Source organism: Poecilia formosa, unplaced genomic scaffold (genome assembly GCF_000485575.1).
Source record: "Poecilia formosa unplaced genomic scaffold, Poecilia_formosa-5.1.2 Scaffold154, whole genome shotgun sequence".
In the NCBI taxonomy this organism is placed as follows: Eukaryota; Metazoa; Chordata; class Actinopteri; order Cyprinodontiformes; family Poeciliidae; genus Poecilia; species Poecilia formosa.
In genome coordinates this window covers 1458957-1481844 of record NW_006800093.1, presented here as the reverse complement: position 1 = coordinate 1481844, position 22888 = coordinate 1458957, and the positions used below count along the sequence as shown (strand labels likewise).

The 22888-nt window shown below is 41.7% G+C and overlaps 1 protein-coding gene across 1 annotated transcript; it reads left to right on the top strand.

Moving 5' to 3' along the window:
• The first annotated feature begins 2925 nt into the window (after nt 1–2925).
• btg1 (B-cell translocation gene 1, anti-proliferative) lies at nt 2926–10390 on the top strand. Its single transcript, XM_007564078.2, has 2 exons — nt 2926–3366; nt 6185–10390. Exons 1-2 carry the CDS (start codon nt 3222–3224, stop codon nt 6580–6582), a joined length of 543 nt encoding a protein of 180 aa, XP_007564140.1. The 5' UTR covers nt 2926–3221; the 3' UTR covers nt 6583–10390.
• The last annotated feature ends 12498 nt before the right edge of the window (nt 10391–22888 follow it).

Genomic DNA, 22888 nt, shown 5'->3' with positions numbered 1-22888 from the left:
ACCATTTTTTACATCTTCATCCAGACATGGAAAACACTAATCAATATCTGCCAGATTGCTTCTTAGAATTTAAACTACACATGGGTTTTAGAAAATGTCCGTAGTTTGGCTGGAACAAACGGTGAATGTGGCAGGAATGTGGGCGTAATCTGAAAACGATGAACTTCAAGTTTCATGTAAAAAGTGAAACAGATATGACTTGTGATGGATTTCCCTGCCATGTTGGCATGAGGTATCCAAAAAAAAGAGGGATCTGTGTGTTCGAATATGCGCCGCAGAAATTCGCAGAATATCCACGGCACGCTGAAAAGCCTCCATTGTTTCTTAAAAGAGCAAATGTGGCTGAAACTATTACGAAGCGTGTTTTTGTTGATGAGGCTGAAGGGGGGGGAGTTCCCACATGTATGAGGATTTCCCTGAGAGCCGTGGCCGTTAACTTGACCAAGAACAAGGGAAGTTGTGCAACAGTGGTTATCGAAAGGTCACTGCAGAGGAATGCTTTTTAATTTAAATGTCAATAAAGACAAATTAGTAGTTTAAAAACATAGTTGGATGTATAAAAACATGTACATTTAAGAGCACAAGAACCAAATAAAGAGTTAGGTAAAGTTTTGTCACAGTGACGTAAGAGAAAAACACTGTCCAGAAAACAACTACTTTAAGTTATTTTTGCCGAAGGCCGTTCTACAGCATGCTCAATCAAAGGGTGCACTTCGATTTTTTTTCACGACTGTTTTTGAAGTATTTGTGTGTTTTCTGTGCAAACCTACCCAAACACATTTGAGCATACCGTGCGTTCCTGCGTGCCCTCAGGTCACGTCAGTGTGCTATTCCTCTGTTCGGTTGCATCACGATTGAAGAGCTCAGCAGGTCATCATGACTGCATCGGCAACAAGCAACCAGCAGCAGTCTGTATTTTTCCACTGATTTTAATGAGCATGTGAAGATCGGGCCCCCCGAGAAGAAATTCAACCCAAAGTTACCTCCTTGCTGTTCAACAAGGTCACACAAGGTGTGTTTTTTCATCTGATGGAGACTCCTCCTGTTCAGTATTTGACCAGACATGCTTGACTGCTGGTGCTAACTGCTATATAATGAACTATGGTAAACAGCTGTGCTCTCCTTCCTGTCTTCATCTTTCTCGTACACAACCACCTGTTTTCCAGCTCAGCTTTCGTTGTCAAAAAAAAAAAGAACCGACTTCAAACACAGAGCGCTAGAAAACAACCACTAAGCCCAAGATACATTTTAGTAACTTTACATCGAATTGTAGTTTTAGCATTTTTGCTTTTCATTATTCTCAGGGGAAAAAAATTATCTTTCCCCACCCCCCCAAAAAAGTATACATTTATTGGTTAAATGCTTACTATACTTGCTGTTTTGCTCTCAACGTTGTGACTAAAGTATGTTAATTGCATTTAATCTGGCATGCCATTTGAAATTTTATTTAAAAAGAAAGAAAAACCTGAAGTGCGATAAACTAAGTGATCTTTACGACAGTAACATTTCAAATGCTGAAATGTGCTTTTCTCTTTAGTTCTTCAAAAATGGACAACACTGCAATGCAGGTAGGACACTGACTGCTTTTATGAACTCTGTACAGACCCAGTTTGCCTCACACTTCAGCGTCCGTTTATACCAAACATCACTTTTCTTACCCCCACTCCAAATCCTCGTTCGTGGCATAAGACTAGTGATGCTGATGTCAGCACTGCCACCTCACTGTAACCAGTTCTTTGGTTCGGGTTTTGGCTGCGCCGGCACTTCTGCTTGGAGTTTGCATGAGTTTTCCTTTCCATTACCCAAAGTGTGCAATTTAGGTTAATTGGGGATTCTAAAATGACTGCAGGAGCATCTGAATGCATTGTTTCTCTGTTCTGACCTCGTGACAGATTATAGCTGTGATCTGTTCAAACTCCACATCTGGAAACAGTGGGGAGGAGGACATGGAGGAAAAGCAGGTATACGGAATATCAATGAACCTCTGAGGACGGCGTGATTTGTCTTTTGTGTCTGTGCTAATATTATTGATTGTAAAACCCGGATTCTAACTATCTACTGATTCCCTCTCTGGTTTATCGCCTCGTTGTTGCTCATCAGTTGTATTTACAACTAAACTTACGGAACTAAAATATGTTTCTGACCATTTTTCTGTGTGTATTTCCTATTTAGTATCTGTTCCTGAACCAAGCTCTAAAAACTGAATAAACTTTGGTGCAGCACATTATCTTTACAAGTCAACTCATATTAACTCGTATTATTAACTTGCATTTAGTTAGTAATCAGGATGCGCATGTGTTTCATGCAACACAAATCATCAGATTAGTAATAAATAGCTTATATTTGTCTCTTATCCTATGCTGTTTGTCTTTGCACTGAATATTGAACTTTTTCGTCAGATACTTAAACTATGCTCCGTTTCCCGACGGCCAATAGTATAAAATTCTAATAAAATTGGGCAAAATGTGGGACAAGTTAATTTTTTTCTGCAGCGTACTTAGCGTGTTATGTAGATTTTTATTGTTTTAGTTAGGCTACATTTCAAATGAAGTTAAAAGTTTACAACAAAATAGCAAAATCGCATTGTTTTGGTGTTGCCGTAGAATCCATATTCTAAGAAATTCACCGTCCGGATTTGTTGTTCTACTCGACCAGTCGTCGCTTCCTCTTTTTTTCTGTTCTGCTTGCCACCCGTATTTCCGACAGTACGGGAACGCAGCACCATTTTCACGCCAGGCGCCTCTGTTTATTTTCAGCTCGGTGACGTCAACGCTTCCCTCCTCCCTGAATGCGTTTCGTCAGTGCGTGGCCAGGCCTCTGATTGGTCGGCTTCGGTTGCCGTAGAGCTTAGTGACGGAGATGTGAGGAAGGAGGGGGCAGCCCGTTATAAAAGCCCTGCTCTCCTCTGTGAAACCCCCACTCTGGAGGAGAAAAGCAGGTAGAAAGGGTTGGTGCGGGTTTTCTAGAGGGACCTCCCCCAACCCCCCTTTCTGTATTTACCAATAAGAAGCGCTTCTATCCCCAACACGGAGCATCTGAGAAAACTTCATTTCACCTCGACTAATAAATGCCAAGAAAAGCACCAACGAATCAGGATCTCTACTCTGCAACGAGAGGAAAGACGAACTGTCGGAAAAACACTTAAAAAAAACAAAAAAAAAAAACCAACAAAAACAGCAAGAAAAAAAAAATCGCACGGATCGTCGCCGTGGCCTTTCTCAATGCATCCCCTTTGTGCCCGTGGAACGATGAAGCCAGAAATAAACGCCGCCGTCGGGTTTCTGTCGAGATTTCTGAGAGTAAAAGGACACGTAAACGACCGACAGGTCCAAACGTTCAGCCAAAGCTTACAGGACATTCTGGCAGGTAAGAGAACCAGAAAATGATCCAGACGCGCACACAGCTCACCTCCGTACACACGCACATGTTGTTTTACACTCTCGATTCATTCAGAAGTGTAAAAAGTCGTCTTTTGACATTTGAGTTGAAGCCTTTCTTTGTTCTCCGAAGTCTCACTGTGAGCGCCGCGGCCGTTTGCGCACATCGGAGAGGAGCGAAAACAGGAAAACTATGAGCGCGATGGGTGATCGGTCGATGATTCTATTCGAGCGCCTTGGTTTGTTGTGTTGTATTTGATATAAAACACAGTAAACCAAAAGTGGAAAATCGCCTATTTGGTCGGTGTGGGGGTGGGGGTGATAAAGAGACGCTCAAACAAGGAAGTGCGCCTCGCTCGACAAAGCTCAGGGAGAACAGAGGGCTCTGAGCAAAACAAGCTTCATCGAGGCCGTTCAATTACGTAATGCATCAGAAAGAATGGGTTTATGTTTGGACATGTACAACCAGGCGTTTAAACTGATTAAATATTGTTATTCAGAAAATATCGAAGCTGTAACTGATAATAAAGCTGTTATTAATGCGTAATTTATGCGTTTTTAATACATTACACGGTTTTCTTTGGTATGTAAGTGATTTGACGGGAACGATTACACCGAATCCTTTCCTATCTATCTGAGTAGCCTTTTACGATTTGCTGCTTAGACTATTTATAGAATTTGATGGGACATCGTAGGTTTTTGAGTTGCGTTCATAGTGTGCGGAAATGTCCGCCTTTACCCTTTTACGCACAGCCTCTGTTTGGATGCGGTGTTTTTCCACCGAACAGAGCGCCGTGTGTCTTGATTTCCTGCCCTGAACATGTTCCGGGCTCGAAACTCTTAAGCTGCCATACATCTGCCTCATTCCAGTTAACGCGCAGCAGCGACTGACCTAAATTTTCTGAGTCCAAGAGCGCCTTAACAGGATATGCGTCGAGTTCGAGGACAAAAAAAACAACAACAAAAAAACATGTAAACATATTGAACTGGAGCAAGTGTAGGGGGCGGGGGTGGGGGGGGGTAACAAAGTGAACAGTTTAGTTAAACTGTTTTATTATCTTATTTCTTCATTATTTTCTAATCATTTGATTCTGTATCAGGTTTGCCCAAGTTAAATGCAAATGCTTCTTTTTAGTTTCGCTTTTTATCTTCTTTTTTTTTTTTCTTTTTAGATATTTTTGTGGGTCAAAATTTCCTTTTGATTCATCTTATTTACCGATACTTTGTATTTAATCCACGTTTAGCAAAAAATCTGGAAACCCAAGAACCACGAGATAAAAACGAGCTACGTTCCGGGCCCTCAAACTAGGCCAGAAAATCTTTTGTGCTTGAAACCAACACAGTCGCGCGGTGTTGTGTCTGCATGCTCAAAAGCCGAGGGCCTTTTAAAGAGTTGGGGCAGCGAGTTTGAGACCTTGACGGTTGCATAACTGTTGGCTTTGTTTATAGACTCAATTCGATGCCCTTCTGCAGAGCCACATTAAATGGAAAATACCCAGTGACCTGCTAACTGGGGCCTTGACGTGCCCACATAATGCATCTTTGGCATTCGAGGTCAGCTACAAAAAAACGCATAAACAACCTGCTTTGGTTAAACTCTTAAGGTTAAGCGCACAGTCGACTGCTTACTCCCCCCTCCCAACCCCCCCATGTGCCCTGGTTTTTAAGAATAGGCCCCGCTGAGCTGATCATTTCCCAGCTGCTCTGGGGTTTGTCGGCAGCTGCCTTTGTCGCTCAAGCTGAGGCCACTCTTTCACGAGTGCCAGGGCCTCCATTAGCTTGGACGTACACAGCCGTCTGCGATAAGGCATGGGGGGGGAGGGGCTAAGGAGGGTATTATCCTTTGGATGCATACAGGTGGCCTGCGGGGCCTCAGTCTGAATACAATTTTTATTTTTCTGGTTACATTAGTGTTCCCATCACTGGAAATTCAATCTAAACTGCAAAGTGTTGGTTCATTAATATACTGCGAATATTGCATGAAAAGATCAATGAAAAGAAGAAATGGAGCCTCAACCTTGCCCCAATGTGTTGTTTCTAAACCACACTGCTAAAACACTATAAGCACAGTTTCCTACTGCTCATCGTTCATCACGTTTAAATGAATCAGAGGCAGAAAATTATGCGTCACTAGTTTCACTGGGCATCCGAAACTTCCACAAGGAAAAAGAGATGGAGGGGGAAGAGGGAAGAGGGGGCACAGCCTCTCCCCTTTTAGAGGTGGAGCTTTGTACCCCAGATGGCTGTCTGGGGCACTTTTGGTGTTTTTGTTCAGCCATTCACAGGAGGCTGTTTTCTTTTTTTTTTTGCTGAAGGGCAGAGGAGGAATTGTGCAATTCAGTGGCAGTCCCTTTGTCACGTAGGCTGAGCCTGCCCCTGGCTGGTTGTTTATGGTAGCTTATCATGCCTGCAGCAGGTGGTGGTGTTTTTCTTCCTTTTTTTTTTATTTTTAGCTTTGTTTTGCAGTTCATAACAACTTTGTCGATATGTGCAACGTGTTTGCTCTGTTAGGTTTGGAGTCTAATTTGTTTGTTCACATTACTGAATTAGTAAAACAGATCAAATGGTTCCAGGCATTTCCCAATTTTAGATTCTCACTGGAGTGGAACATAATTTTAGAAAAACAAAAATATTTGCTTGCTATTAAATAATCTTATATAAGTGGTTATTACTCAGAAGTGCCAAAAAAGAACAGAGTAGTACCTTTAATTTTGCTATGAGTTTGTTTTTGTGTGCTTTCAACGCTCATAATCAGACCCCCTGTAGCTTAACTCTTTCCATCTTCTCTCCCTTTGTTTCCCCTGCAGAGCAATATAAGCACCACTGGTTCCCAGACAAGCCCTGCAAGGGCTCGGGTTACCGCTGCATCCGCATCAATCACAAGATGGATCCACTGGTCGGGCAGGCTGGCCAGCGCATTGGCCTTACCATCCAGCAACTCTACCTGCTGCTGCCCAGCGAGCTCACGCTTTGGGTGGACCCCTTCGAGGTGTCCTACCGCATCGGCGAGGATGGCTCCATCTGCGTCCTGTACGAGTCACAGCCTGGGCCCGTTGGCATGCCCCTGTCCGCCAGCTCTGCCTTAGGACACGGGTCTGTTGGCTCCATGGTGGACAGTCACCTCAGCTGTAAGGAGGAAATGAGGGTGCTGGGCAGGACCAGTCCCTCCAAAGCCTACAACAACATGATGACTGTGTCCAATTAAAGTGGTGCGCGGTCAGTCCCAGCCTACTATTGTTCAGGGTTACACAGTGGCTGGTCAGATCATGGTGAGCCTTTTTAAAGCTAAAAATATGAAATGAAATAGTGAAAGAAGAAAAAAAAACAAAACAGGATGTGGCCTATCATCCAGGTGATGGAAACCTTGTAGGTTCAATATTTTTACCTTCTCTCCCGGTTATCTGTTGTGTTGTCATTGGATCAGCTGGGCACTCCGTTTTCTTTAAGGAGAGGCTTTGTGAAAATGGAACTGTTGGGGCAGCTAAACCATCCAACCAACCAGGAAATACCTACCCCCAATCCCTCCATGGAGACTGGCTCCGAAACACCCAACATCCCTCACTTAACTTTCCACATTTTAAAGTGCTCCACCTCTGAAGGGGCTATCAGCATTGACTTTGCACTTTTTCTTACTTACTTGTGGGTACTATGGGTACATGTTCAACACATTACAGCAAAAACAGTCTAAATTGTAAGGATTTGTTTTCCAGGGATTTTAAACTTTCATCGATCATCGGTTCTTTAGCATAGGCAGGGAGGAAGTTGAGGTTTGGGCCGTGCCATAGCAAATCCAAGCTTAAGGTAAAGAATCAACATATAAGAGCACTTCTATTTTCTAATAAAACTGTTTTTGGACCACAAAAGTACATTCTTTACCTTGTAGCTATTAAAAAAGGCTTATGGTCTGAGCTCAGCTTCCTCCCTTTCCTGTTGCCAAAATATTCCAGCCCTCTGTCTACCTGAAATCTGTTGTGACGCCCAATGATACCAGCGTCTCCCATTGGACCTTCACCCCCCCATCTTGCCCATGTGTGTGTAGCTTTCTTTGGGAATCTCCCGTTCAAGTCGATGAATGTTGTTGAAGTTCACAATCAAGATCCTGTACTGATGTTACATTTCCCGCCCCCTGTCTCCGACAATTTGTCATCTCCTGCATTACCAAAAGTAACATTGTAGCAAAGAGGGGCGTGGGAGGGGGTCTGTTTACCCAAATTTTGGTCTTGTGGCCCAGTTTGAGTTGAAATTGAAAGCACTTTGATGTGAGATTGCGTGGGATGTGTACCTTCTCAGAGAAAAATCGCCTCCATTCCATCCATTCAAATGCCAACTTTTGCCACAGCAGTTCTCCTAGTTCTAGCTTTTTTTTTTGTTCAATACCTTCTTGCTGATGTTTGTCTTAAGGAGCTGTGCAACTCTGAATTTCATAAAAAACATTCAGATTTTGTAGACATTAACATTTCAAAGCAGTTTTTTTTAGGGGGATAAGGAACATCTTTGGGGTTGTGGTAGGGAGTTTCTTTCATCCATTTTATGGCCCTGCTGATTTAGCCTAAGTTAAGTTGCACCCCTTTTTCGAATAGGAAAAATGGCAATTTTAGTTGCAGATTTAAAAAAATAAAGATTGTTTGACTCAATCTAAAAAGAAAAGAGGTCTGGAACTCAGACCATTCCAATTGGCTTTTCTGTTTTTCTTAGCTAAGCCCAAAGTTCAGGGTACACTGCCTTAAGAACTCGTCAAGAATTAGGAGTGACTGATGAGCTTAAGCTAAAATTTGTAATGGCCTGATGTGTTGTGCTGCCTGGACCCTCATTGGGGAGTCCGGTTTCCAGTTTCAGGCAGTTCCAACCCAACTCTTGGTGTCTGGGGGTGTTGGTGCCTCAAAACGCCACTCCTTAGCTCAGACCTCCTGTTCAGAAGAAAAACCAAGTTGGGATGCTGCTAACTGAACCCCTGTGGATGCAGGTAGACTTAATGTGACACATATCACCCTTCGTCATTGCGGGGGAGTTGGGTAAGGACGGCGAGGTTGGGAAGCTTGGGTGTGAGAGAAGTTGGGGGGTGCAGGGCCAGACTCTTTTGTCCAGGGCAGCTAAAATCCCTCCAGCCCCCCTCCTTCTGATTTTTATTTTCCCCAACACCCACCCGCCTCGGCCAGAAGCCCTCCACCCTCCCTCAGCATTGATGGATAACCAGCACACGTGCATTAGGTGGATTTGGCTGGACGCCAGGGAACATGGATCTAAAAGATGAAGAACTTGAGGGTACTGGGCCATTGTTTCATCTCACTGGATTGCGCTGCACTTAATCACTGAGTGAGTAGCAACTTTGTTTACATGCATACGAAAGAAGGTGGCAGCTGTCTTTGTACCCCCGCCTCGCTTATTGGTTTTGAGGTCGAGTGGAAAACGGCGTGACCGAACAGATGCCGGAACGACTCCGGTTGTTGTTTTGGCATTGGCCACCGGCCAGATCTGTCACGGCAGGCTGGTTTCTACCGCTCATCACCACACTTTGAGGTGTTTAAGCTCCACTAAGCCCCTGAGAAGATCATGGGTGATATAGCTCTAGCCTTTGATGCACTGCAACCCTCCCTCACTCACTCTACCCCCAACCCTTTGCCACCGTTGCTCTCTGCTGATACTCCCTTCAGCAATCTGTGAAAAAGCAGTGATTCCATGTTGGCAAGATAGATTGGAGCCTGCTGGGATGGGAGCCCAGAGCTTTGGTTTCCATGGTGGACCGTCGTATTTGTTTTTAATAATCATGCTGCTCCATTTTAGCTTGTTTTTTTTTTTCCTTCTTCTTTTTTTTGTCAGCAGACTTGATGTTTTGAGATTGGTCTATATTTCAGAAACAAGATGATCGTCTTGTCCCTCTTTCCTCTCAATGTATTTCGTAGTCACACTGGTAGGGTTTCTCTTTTGTTTTCCGTAACTTATCCACATTTTCTCATGTGCATCCACTTTTACTCTTGTAATCTAACAACGTGTTAACATTTGTTTTTATTCTAGATCTAAAACATAAAAAAAACAACGATAAAATCTTTTCCACCATTCAAGTTCCGTACGTTTAAATGGCATCCATTCAGCTCGTGTGCACATAGGTTACAAACTTGTGAGAGCGCTTTGAGTATTCAGAAGTAAAATAGCACATAAATGCACTAAATGTCAAACTGAAGTTGTGACTCTTTTTTTCTCTCTCCGTTTTCTTTTCATTTGAGACACGAGGAGTCTCTCCTGGAATGTATTGCCAAACTCAGGCCTCAAACACTTCGTAAATACTCTTATGGAAAAGTTGTGCATGTTAAGATATGAACCCGGAAGGGAACAGCAGTTTGTTTTTTTTTTCTTACCGTCGATGTCATCGAACAGCAGAATTATTGCCACTTTCACATTTGAGGTGTTTTTACATATTATAGAATGTATTGTAACTGTACAACAAATGGTAGAGTGCATAACATTACACATGGGAAGTGCCAATAATTGCTATTCTGGGGTGTTTTTAGATGGTCTTTTCCTTTTATGTTCATTTTGTATTTCATCTTTTAACATGGATGACGTTTTTTCATAAGTGAAGCCATTTGTGATGGGAGTGCTGGCAAGGACCAAAGTTGTTTTCTGGTTTAAAAGAAAAAGAAAAATATTAGTTTCCATGATCTGTAACTATAGGCGTATCCTATTTGTTTTTTTTTTCTTTTTTTGTGATTTCTTTTCTTCTTTTCTGTTTTTTTTTTCCCCTTTTTTGCTCTTATTTACATATAAAATGAGAAAATAGACAAAAAAAATCTGAGCTTACCCAAGCAGGAAAAGCTGTATCTTGTGATCTCATGTCAGTACATCATTATTGTGTTCAGTTTCTTTTTCCTTGGGTATGTTGCGATGAACTGCTGTAAATTTGTACAGTTCATGTAAATTGATTGTGCGGAAGTTGTACAGATTTCTATATTTTGGAAGAAAAGTTTTTTTTTTTGTTTTTTTCTCTGTAATAAAAGATTTCCTATCTTGGCATCATACCTCCTGTGAGGTTTCTCGTCATTTCTTTTATTTTGGAGAACAATCACGCAAATAAAAGCTCTAAGGAATGAAATATGATAAAACTTGATCAGCTTAAAGTTTGATCTGGAGACTGAGGAAAGTCTCATTTTCTGTCTGGTTGCCATACCTTCCTATAAATATTCTGTGACATAGTTTTCTGCAGATCGTAGAAGGAAACATGTATGTTCCTCTCAGTGTACACTGAGCATACCTAGTGATTTGTTATTCAGCAGCTCTCGGTGTGTTGTATCAGTCTATAAAGTAATGCCTAAACTTTCTGAAGCAGAAATGTCTGACTGCAAAACTCAGTTTGGATGTGGACTACTCAGCAGCAAGGACAATAAGAAGAAAGTAGCCATGATTAACAGAGGGAGGGCAGAACAGGGAAAAGTTTCATTGCTCAAAACGGCTGGAAGTAAGGAAGTGTAAACCTAAATGTAAAAGTTTACATAAAACCCAAATGAGATTCTGAGTCGTTTTCAGGCGTTTCTTTGTGTGTCGCTTCCTGTGAATCCCGGTAAATACATTCACAGAATGAGGTCATAACATGCACTCTTGTGATTTGTTTATTAAAACAAAAATAATCTCACAAGGAAAGCAAATGAAGAGTAACCCATAAGCAAAATGGTGGTTTATTCAGCAACACGTCACTTTTTGCATGTAGATCAAAAACGTTTTATCACATCAAATCCCAATAAAATAAACTAGCAATTGTAATTGTTAGATTACATTTTACTAGCATTTTGAGGTACGATTCTTTTTTTCTTTTTACCACTACTCTGGTTAAATAATCACTTTGTTTCAGTTCTTTTTTATCTTCCAAGAACTGTGCCGATTCTGATGAAACAGCACGGTAATATTTTCTGCCCCAGCTTCTCACTCTCTTAGCAACAGAGGTCATCCTTTATTGCTCGATTTACCAGAAACTCCCAGTAGGCGTGGCTGATTACCTTTGATATGATAAGTCTGATAACAGGTTAAATATTTTCTAGTAGAGACAGAAGGCAGTGTGATATATTCTTTGAAGCAGGACAGAAAAAAACAACAACGTTGTGCTCTCTGTCCTTTTCTAAAAGCTTCTTCCAACGTGTGAGAATCTGAATGTAGCTGATTGGGAACAAAGGCACTTTGAGTGACAGTTTTAGCGTGTATGTGCGCTAACTGGAGGCGGTGGACATCTGGGACCTGCTTTGTAGCCATAAAGATGACAGGGTTTAGCCCTCCTGCAGAGCCCTGTGTGTGTTTATGCTCCTCTGTAGGACAAACGCTTTGCCGGAGATGAATGCACCACACGGCTTTCTGCAAATGCACCTACAATGTAAGGGTTTTGGGTCTATTTGTGGGGCTTCACATTTTGTCTTTTTCTTTTCAAGTCGGAAACAGAGTTGCACCCTCAGCACAACAAAAATATAATTTTATAGCTTATTTAAAAAAGAAAAAATAGTGAACGCTCCCAGAAGAGTCTGAGCATGTTTCTTGAACAAACGTGTTTCTACATGCAGCAAAAAAAAAAAACTTGCAGTAGCTCCTCCACTGCTATTAAATGTCCTGGGTGTTTCTCGTGGTTGTGTGCGTCACTGAAAAACCCAAGGACGAGAACTGTTTTCCGCTTTGAAACCGATCCCTGGCCTGCCTGTCTCTGAGGGTCCCTGGGGTATTAAGGCTGCACCGGTGGTGTCTCTCTGTCCCTTCTGGGCGCCATTCATCCTCAACGCTGACATCTGCTTTGGCCTCGTAGCACCCCGCCCTTCCCAGCAGCCTCCAAAAGTTGACAATGAATGAAAGAGAAGACGGAGCGAACGAGCATGGGCAGAGCGCATATAGAAAGCGAGGAGAGCTGGCGAAGGAAAGGTGTGGTTCAGTTTGTATCTTTACCAACCTATGATGTTACCTGTTGCCGCTAACGCTGCCTGTGTAGGTATAAATACTGAAAAGCGTCTGTCTTATGTGTTTTCTGTACAGCTGGCAAAGAAATAGTTGATCCTACCTTAGCTGTTAAGAAAGTATGTAATGTTTCTTTCAAGTCTGAACAAAAACTGTTCACACTCCCTCTTCACATGTTAGTGTGTCACTGAACATGTGTATGATAAACCGACAAAAAGTAGAAGGACACATCTCCCTTAGACATGGAGGCTCTTCAGAGCTGATAGGAAAACGGACGGAGGTAAATACGGGGCAATTCTGGGAGAAAACTGTCAAGAGACCTCAAACGGCCCGAGACCAGGACAGGGGCGTCCAGCGGGACAACTGGTGTAAACATAAAAGCTACCATAAAACGATTTAGATCAAAGCGGTCGATGTCTAGACCTAAATCCAGCCGAGTGTCTGTTGGAGGATCTTAAACACAGACTTTCCCATAAGATCTGAATTCAAATCAATTACTGTTGGCATCGAGAAGCTATTACAACAGTTTTGAAACAGTTTGACGGCCGTGGTTTCCAAGCATTCTCTATGTGCATTTTTTATTTTTATTTTTTTGTTATTGTTGCACACAAGGGACTTGAATTTGAGATTTTATAAAGCTGTAGAAGGTTTAGGAGGATGAGTAACTAGGAAAAAAACAGTTTAGTCATAGCACAGCTAATCTGAGCTGCAGCAGCTGCCCTGCCATGATGAGTAAGAGGATTGCATGCCAGTTGCACAATCCATCTCTGCAAAACAGACCTGAAGCATGAAGAAATCTGTACTTAATGAATTCTGGTGGCACAAGCACTAATTAAATTGTGCATGTTTGGCAAAAACGATCAAAAAACACTTAAACTGATCAATATTCTTTTAAATCATATAAGGTTCTTGAGGTTACAGAGATCTATATCATCATCTTTCATATCAGCAAATCCTTAAAGGCAAGTTAAGCAATCTGTCAGATGCTTTGGACCATAAGGTGCTGACTTTATTAAAAAGAAACATGAGCAACAAATTATTCTGCTCTTGCGCCAAAACAAACCACAGACAGCAGCAACAATTTCAAGGTGGTGAGACATTTGCTTCTAATTTAGCTCTCTCTCTATACACTGACCTTTTTTGCACTTTCATGCTATGGCGTCGACTCTTTATATGGCAACAGAGAGCAAAAGGTCATTGGAAGTGTTTGAATGCATCTGATTTTTGCTCATTTTCCGCACTCTGCTCTCATTTACTTTTTCACAACCTTTGCAGCTTTGTCAGGGAAAAAAAAAAAAAAAAATCTCCAGATTCCGCTCATACCTCATTTACTCCTTACTCCTTCTCCCCCCCCCAGTCTATCTTTAAACCCTCTTCTCTTCTCTGCCGGTGTCACCAGTCAGCTAACATTCACACAACTTGGGGTTTCATTCCAGACTCTGGCTCCATGCCTTATTGGGTTAATGTGAAGAGTCTCGGTGGGAGTCGTGATAGCGGGCGTTTCCATTTACAACCAGCTGCTAACGTCGGAGAAGTTTTAGGAAGAGCTGCACAGTAGTATGCATGGCTCTTTTTTAAAAAAAAAAATATTTGGGGAAAATAACTCTTTATGGTGCTAAAATATAAGATTCCTCTGGTTTATGGTGCAGATTTCCTTTATATCACAAATACCTAAACTCTTTAAGCTTTTTTTCATATATATATCTTAGTTTGGTGAAGATCTGCTCTTCAGGTCAAACTTCACAACATAAACTAACGGCCAAACATGAACACGTTTCATAAATCTAACCAAGTAGTTAAGATGCTTATGAAACCTTTTATTTTAAACTTGACTTCCTATGATTTTTGTACACACACATATATATATATATATAATTTTCTTTATGGAGGGGCTGGAATTATTACCTTTCCACAGAACTGATACCATTTTCAATTTTGAGTCAGGAAAAAAAAGTCATTTGGTAAAATTGTTTAAAACTTTAGGGAGCAGGATGTTTAATACTGGATATGTAGCACTAAAACATTCCAACCAAATGTAAACAGAGGCAAATCTCATCGTCTTCCCGTGTGGAAACGGTAACCAGCTAAGTCTTAGAGCATATTTTAGCTGTTTTTTATGTTTTGGGGGAGTCTCTCCCACAAAACGTTTCTGCCCGCCAACAGTGATACCAGCATGCTTTGCTTTGAAACGATAAGCAAACACGCTAACCACCGCCGATGTCTTCATCCGTTTGTATTCTTCCACATATGGTTATCTGCAAGTCAGCGGACAGACAGGCAGGCTGCGTATTCCTGTGGTCAGCCTCTCCCAATCAGTAGGCAACACTTTAAACCCACTCAGAGAGAGAGAGGAAGAGAGAGCGAGGAAGAGGGAGAGGAGGGGGAAGAAAACCAGCCAAACTAAATATAGCCCAGCTTCAAGGCCCAATCTGAATGAGTCCTGACCACACACACACACACACACACATTGGTAGAAGAGTGCAGACACTCACCCAAACATGCACTTTAGTCTGAACCCTCAACAGCAAAAGAATAAAGTTCTAGCTATCCATCAAATGCCCTTTAAAGAGCAGACCGTTCACTCGCGTACATAGAAAACCACAGTGGTAGAACGTGTTCACTTCAACAAGCAGAACTGGCTTGGTTTGAAGGTCGTTTGCATCACTGGCCATCATCTTTCTGCTGACTGGAGCAGAAAAAAATAAAATCCCCTTGAGGAGGACTGTTGTGATGGCAGTCCTCACAAGGCTCACATCCTCAAATTCATCCACTTCCCTCAAAGTGTTTTTGACTTCAAGCTCTCCTGTTGCATCAGAGATTCCAGATCCACTTCTGAAGTCGAACGTTTACGGTTCCCCTTGCAAGTGCTCGTAGCTTCGAGCCCTTTATAAAACCTCGTCGTGTTTAAAACCGCAAACTTGAATGTGCCTGGCTGGAATTTCATAGGATAGATCAACACAGAGTAGCAGAAGCGTCAGATTATACATTGTGTTCCTGTTATTTTTAGAACGAAGATCTGGAAAGTCGGAAAAAAAATTATGCGAGTTTGTTTCGCTTCCCTTTAGTTACGGTGACGCAGAATAGAGTTCTAGACACCTAAATGTGGCCCAATAGTAAACAATGTCTGTATTTGTGCCATTTTAGGAATAAATCCAACTGTTTTTCAAAAATGTAGACGGGGAGTGGGGGGTCAAACTCATTTTCATTTAGGTTTACATAAAAAATCTGAACGTTGTTAAAGGGCCGGTGGAGCCAGAATATATCGACAAAACCAATTAAACTGTTAAAATGGTCAAAGTGGTTGGTTGTGGTGAAGGCAAAACGCAGGCGGACCAAGATGAAGATTATAATGATGAATTATACATACGAGGAACATACGAAGCTCGATGAACACACGACGTACAACAAGGATCGAATGTCAGAGACAAAGACAACAGGTGGGTTTAAATACACAGGGAGGTAATCAAGGGAACGAGACACACCTGGGAACAATCAACGGGGAAGACGCAGAGACAGAGACTCACAGGGAACAGGATCACAATAAACAGAAACAACTCAAAAATAAACACAGAAAACTACAGATCATGACAAAAATATCAATAAATGGCTGCTCCTCTGGGCTTTACTGGATTTTTTGTTTTTTTTTGTAATCAAAATTACAGATTTTGTGGTGCCAATTTAGAAATGTTTGTAAGGAACTTTTACCATAGTTGCCTAATGTATGATATTAAATGTGATTTTTTTATTTATTACTCGCCGCAGTCACTTAAACCCAAGGTTTTTGACTAATTTTGAGAAAATTTGCAGATAAATCAGAGAAAAAAAACCCTGGAGATTTGTTGATTTCATGTGAATTTTTATAGAAAAACTGAAGGGACTTATTGATGTAATTTGGAGTCTTGAGGGCCAGATTTGGCCCCCCAAGCCTGGAGTTTGACACCTGTGGCTTTGCTAGAGGACATTCATGAACTGTAAGCACCCAGCAACACTGCAGACAAGACAGAGACAAAGTCGTAGATAAATCCTAAGTAGGCTTATGTCATAAAGTAACATCCAGTCAGATTCACCTTACAAAGTCCAGCTCTAAACCCAATTGAGGACGTGTGGTCATGAGTTTGCCTATAATGTACAACTGCAATAAAAATTTACCAAACCGTGTGACTGTAAAGTGGAAACACTTTAAAAATGGCAAGGCGCCGACTCTGAAAACGATTTCGGTCTCGAAACCACGTGTTCATTTAAAGCCTCCTTTTGCTTGTAAACACGGCTCAGCCTGTTAACCTCGGACCACATGATCAGCCCGCTCTACCTGTTTGTGTTGACGGTTCAGACGGTTGGGCTCCACTTTCAGAGAAACTGACAGGAAGAAGACAAGCGAGCGCAGAACCTCAGCTGTTTCCTGTTCGTGTTGACGGAAAGATGTCATTTACTGAGACGAAGCAAGAATAAGAAAGGAGCTTGTTGCAGTGATGACTCGAGCAATTTGGGTGCTTTGCGGGGACAAATCTGAAAAGCGAAATAGTACGGCAAAAATGATAGAAATTGTTGGGACAATAGTTCTAGAGGAATGCAAAGAGGTAGAACCAGCTGACAGGAAGATGTGAGGCTCTCCTTCCTCTCTTCTGTGAACGCAGCTGGGTGAGAAGGTACACAAACCGTTTCAAAACACCCACAGCCGAAAAGTAACTGAAAGCAGTTTCCACGTGAAAGCACAGAGGCGTGAGATGTGCAGAACAAACTGTACCAAAGTCACAAAAAAAAAAAAAAAAAGGAACAAGACCTAGATAGGCCCAAATCTCATGATCACTCATCGAGGCACGTCAACAGCCGTGCACACTTTCTAACTCGGCCTCGTAGCTGTGTCACAAAAAAACGCCGTGACACAGCCGAGGCCGTCAAATGCGTGTCTTGTTGAAATGCTTCGGGTTACTGCAGTGCGCACAAACACGCTGATAAGATAAATTGGCAATCTTGACTTCCTTTACAACCAGATCTTGGCTTATAACTCAACATGTGAGTCGTTTATTCCCAAATTTGTCTCATTTAGTTAATCTATGCTAATGAAATGTTTCTGAAAACACGGCTTCCTTGACTGAGATTTGGCAGCAAAACATTTAACTTTAAAAAAAAGAAAAAGAGCCCTGACCTACATAAGACAGGCGGCTTAATGAATAACAGACGCAGACTAATTTTCCTGTTTTTCCTATCGATTACACATTACCTGCATGGCCCTTCACCATGAAACACAGATAACCTGTAACTGGATACATAACCAAGATCGAGTCATTTAAGCATTAGGCTTAAGATGCTGAGGCAGCACATTAGGCTTAATTTTTAAACCGAGTTGATGAAATGCTCCGTTTATTGCGGCCACTCCTTCACCAGCAAATAAATACTCACTAGTGGTTTTAAAATAACAGTAGATAATACTGCTGCGGATCCAATAATATCTACATGTTAACAGCAGCTCCAATGTTTGAAACTCAAAAACTATTCATGCCACCTGAGCTTTTTTCCCATTTTATCTCGTTCATTTTAATGATACCCTGATGTTATTCCTAGAACAGTCTGGAGTGGGTAACAACATGGGTTAGCTTACAAGTCATCCAATTTATTTAGCAACACTGCCGTGCTTAAGATTTCACAGCTTTAACGTGAGAGGAACTTTTTTATGCATCATTCAGTGGTCAGATTAGCAAACAGATCCTTTCATAAGAAACATAGTTTGATAAAAATGCATGCAGGACCTAGTCATTTCTGTGCAGCATTTTAGCTAGCTACGGACATTTGCATGCAAAAGTGGCATCCATACTTCAGTGTAAGGAAAAAAAAAATATCAACAAAGATGCATGTTTATTTTTATTGTGAAACCATACACCATTGTTCTGACTGGACCGAGTTTGCTTCAGTTTGGCTAAACTGTGTAGACTCCTCAATGAAACGTTAGCAATATTTGACATTTTAGGTCAAGTTTTACTTTACTTCCTTCAAGAACATCGGAGTACACTGTGAACACCATCGAGACAAACAGTCGGGGCATGCTAGTCGCATCTGCTGGGATGGTCTGTTCCAGAACCTCTCCTCCTGCTGTATTGGGATCGCTTCTAGTAGGATTATGTTGCTTTGCTGGAATGAGATGGAGCCATGCCACACATTCCAGCCTGCAGCGCACGCTTCACTGGCCTACTTTTGTCCGGGGCAGAAAACACACCAACAGTTCATCCACACTTCTTCACTTACGCACGAATTCAAGGAGGAGCAGGACCCCGTGTTCCCTACTCGTACTGTAAATAAAGGCTGGAAATGAGACACACGTACGCACACAGGCACATAGTTTAAGTACAATTCCTTACAAAATCTTGAACTGACTACTCTAAAACGAGGCATTATCTTCCTTCCACTGCAGTATTGTGTGTCTGCCATTGAGCTTCCGATACTTTAAAGTTTGTGGCTGAATAATGGCAAAGTGCATTGGGGATACTTTCGCGAGGCTAGTTGGAGTTTTTCCACTTTTAAACATGAAGGGTGTTATGTGCACAAATAATAGCTCAAAAACTTGGTATGTACAAACTTCCAGAGTACGTCTGTTCCATATGACAGCTAATGTAAAAACACATGATGAGCATGTGTGGAAAAAGGCATTAAGCTTCTAATGCCCCTCATGAGGAAAACATCTTCTACCTCTTTTCCATCCCGACCTCCTTCCTCCTCTTCCTCCTCACCCCTCACTGTGAAGTTGCTTCCCCTTAAATCTTTGTTCTCTTCTCTGTCCTCGTTTGCAGCGTGTCCCCCTCAACTTTGCCTTTTCAGAAAATCTCCACCACAGCCGGGGGGTTTTTTTGAACCACAGGGAGAAACCAGTGACTAAAAACAACTGGGCTGCATTTCAATTAAAAAAAAACAAAAAAAAAAACAACCCCGGCACTGCTGACAAAAGAGGGGAAATTCTTCTTCATCGTCTGTTTTCTTTTTTCCCTCTCTCTCTCTTTCTTTCTCTCCAGCCCATTTGGGAACGTTTCTGTTTTATTTTCATGTTGCGGGCCTAAACAGCTGTGATTTTACTACCTGCTTTCTGACTCAACTTTTTCGCCAAACACGAAAATGCACCCGATGACCCAGGAGAGAACAAGCCTACGCTGGGCAACAAACAAACTTAATTTGTTTGTTGGAAGTCTATTTTAATGGCTAGATCCAATCCCACTTTGTTTTTTTTTTGTTTTTTTTCAAACCAGAACCATAAAAAATGTTTGACGCTCCACGTCCTGCTCCGCGATGGAACATGAAAGCCTTCTGGATTTGTGGCCGCATATATTTGGCCTAGTTTCTAAGTTGCATTAAATCATAGGATGGGTGGAACTGCTTTTTTTTTTTTTAAGTATTAGTGAATTGGATGCCAGATGGTGTGCATAAAATAAAGTCTAAGGCAAACGTATTCATAAAATATAAGGCTTATTCCATATTTTCTGTTGGAACTGAGAACGATAATGGATTTCAACGGGATTTCACACGATGGACCATGTGGACATGCAGACCCGCCTATGTGTACGTTACCGGATGAGCTGAAAGAACGCGTGAGCTGTGAATATCATCTTTACAACACTGCACCTGCAAAACGTACAAAACTGTGCAGGAAAATATAAAACACCCCCACAGTCGACGCCTTCCGTCATCAGGGACAGTTGAGCTGGTTGGAGTTGACGCCAACGATGGACGGAGCTAAACAAGGCGTAGCCGTGCAGGAAAACCCGTCGGAGGCTGCAGGGGGGATTACCTTCCAGCAGCTCCACTGGAACGGTTTAAAGTCAAATTCCTCGTTTATGTGCACGAACTTGGCGAGCAAAGCCTGATGCTTTCATTTAAAGACATTTAGGAACCACAGCTCAAAGGTCTCGAGCCATTAGTCGTTTATTTGAATAGGGCTCTGGGAAACAATAGCCCCGTCAGTTTATTTGCATTCTGTAAAGCAAGTCATTTATTTGCAAGTTTCCACTGGGGCTGCCAGCATTTTTGGGAAGTGTACTGAGAACATTTTCTTCTTGGAATCCTTCTTGGAGATTGGGTTTTTTTTTTGAAAAACAAAACAAAAAACATTTCCTTCCTCATGCGAGAAAGGAAATGTTCCTGACTAATGAAGATAATCGTCTTGGTTTTCCTGGATTTTTCTTTTGTGACGCTTGACGTGCTTGTCATACAGACTGAACTTTAGGATTTGTAACTGTGCAAGCATTTTACAAGCCTCCCTCATGTTATTCACCTGAAACACATTAGCATGATGCTTGCCTGGGAGCTAGCTTTATTTTTCACGCCTCTTTTGCGTCGCACGCCGTGTTGTCTCACTTTTCCACTGCAGACAGTGATTCTCCTCGATGCGGGAAGGGTTTCAGCATTTCTCAAGCCATGATTTTATGAGACACATTTTCCATGCATGTGTGAGTTTATTACACTAATTTGCAGGCCGCCACTCCTAAACAGAACTAACACAAATGGAGCAGGAAGTGCGTTGGACTGGGTGGTTTTGCAGAAGAAAAAAGGTCTTAATTATTGTACTCGAATTAAAAAAAGTTATGCAAATCCGTTACATATGTTCCTTATTCATTTAGAGACAACAGCTCTAACTCAAAGTCAAGCATCCAGGAAGTCTTTTTGAAACCAGAGTCTCAATTCTCCCAACCTTCTTTATGACCATTCGGCATCACACTTCTTCCCCACCTGCCTTTCTTGTTTTTTTTAATGCCATCCATGTCCTTATTACTCTTTACGGCTCCCTCTTCATCCCTCCAGTCCTCATCCTCCTTCTTTTTTTAATAGTTTTCAATCCATCGTTACTCCCTTTGAACAAGTTGAACGAGAGTATCTAAGTAGTTCAAGCTTTTAGGTGCGATGAAAAGGCAAAGCTCTTTTCTCCAGCCAGAGCTGGATGGGTTTTAATGGAGGCCCTGAAAAGATTAACAGATTGAACATATAAAGAGGTACTAAATTAGTATATCAGCAAACCTCTGAAGGCGTGACAAATCACCTTAGGATGTGGAAACAATTAGCTCTTTATACCTGAACTTCACATTCGTGTCTGCGTGTTTATCATCAACAATTTTTTTATTTTTTGCATGCGATTACCCTCTTTCCGCAGCTGCGATTTAAAACATGCTTTTTTGTCTTTTCGATTGGGAGTCCAAAGAAAAACTGCAGCGCAAACGAAGAGTCTCGCTCGTCTCGTCACTTTTATGAGGAGAGCCATATGTGAAGCTGTTCAGATGAGCTGCAGCTGCTAATAATTTGGTTTATTATTATTATTTTTTTTTTTTTTACTATCTTTCACAACAAATATAACTAAAACAGACAAGATATGGGGAGACGACGTCATGTTGAAGGCAGAACAGAACTGATTGTATTTTGGCCTCTCGCTCAGGACCAGAAACAACGCAGCTGGGAACCAGGACTGTCTACAAAATACATTTATTGCTTTTAGTATTTCACAATACGCTTGTGAGTAAAACGGAGTCCGTGTGCTCGTGCCAAGTTCCACGTTTGATGCGCGCACGTTTTGCTTTTCTCCTGGGAACCATAGAAACCTCTCCGAGCTTCTTTGATTTGTTTTGAGCTTGGAAGGAACCTTAATTTCAGCTCCTCACCAAACGGCTCCTTCATTTCATTTCACTAAAATCAGTAACGTAGCCAAACAAAGGAGGTCCCATGTGACTCGTGCCAAAAAAGGCTTTTTCCAACAGAAACAATAACCCTCCTTCTCCCTCATCGACACCCTCAAACGAGGACGTCTCGCCAATGTTTATCTATCCTTTGTGCACCCCAGCTGCGCTCATGACTTATCTTAATGCGCTCCATGAATGGGTGTGGGTGTTGCACATGGGGATTGAAGGTGCTAAGAGCTGATAGAGCAATGTCTTTGCTCCTACACCGGAGGGAACAAATTTTATGTAACCTGGGTTACAATGGCAATAAAATAATGAACCCAAGATGAGTAATTTCCAAAGTGTCTCCACCTTTAATGTGACTTTACCTTCACAATCAGCAAAAACACTAATTGAAATCCTCTTGGAAGAAATAAGCGTGCTCCCTAGGATGTGGCTATGTTCAGAATTAACCACCCCATAGGAATTAACGTTAAATGGGAGTCATTAGGCATTTGCCGTCATTAAATGTGCCTCTGATTAACTCCAAACAAACTTCATTTGTTTTAGATGCTTTTCTTTTTACTGCCACTCTCCCTCTTAGTCACATCCAGGGCCAGACGTAGGATGGAGACCTCTGGGCTTGGACTAATTCATGTAACGACGGCTTTTTGGTGCAAAAAGGGCACCACTTCTCATCATTTATATGTTAAACGCATCTTGATTTGGCCATATTTGTCCACGGTTCTATGATGAAATCCTCCTTATAAGATTGCAGTTTGTTTTACAGGTTTAAGGTTTAAATTGAGGGTGGAAAAAGTTCTAAAATTATTTATTTTTGGTCTTTAACAGTTCAACATGGATGTCTAACGTTTCTTTGAAAAAAAGAGAGAGAGATGCCTTAAGCTGTGCAAACTGATTCTTGCAGCTTTTTAGAAACATTTCATTGAGTTATTTTTAAATCTC

Excerpts from the sequence above, each read along its gene's own strand:
- btg1 (XM_007564078.2), top strand. The coding sequence starts at position 3,222 with ATGCATCCCCTTTGTGCCCGTGGAACGATGAAGCCAGAAATAAACGCC. Across the intron at positions 3,367-6,184 it reads CTTACAGGACATTCTGGCAG|AGCAATATAAGCACCACTGG; the intron begins GTAAGAGAACCA and ends TTTCCCCTGCAG.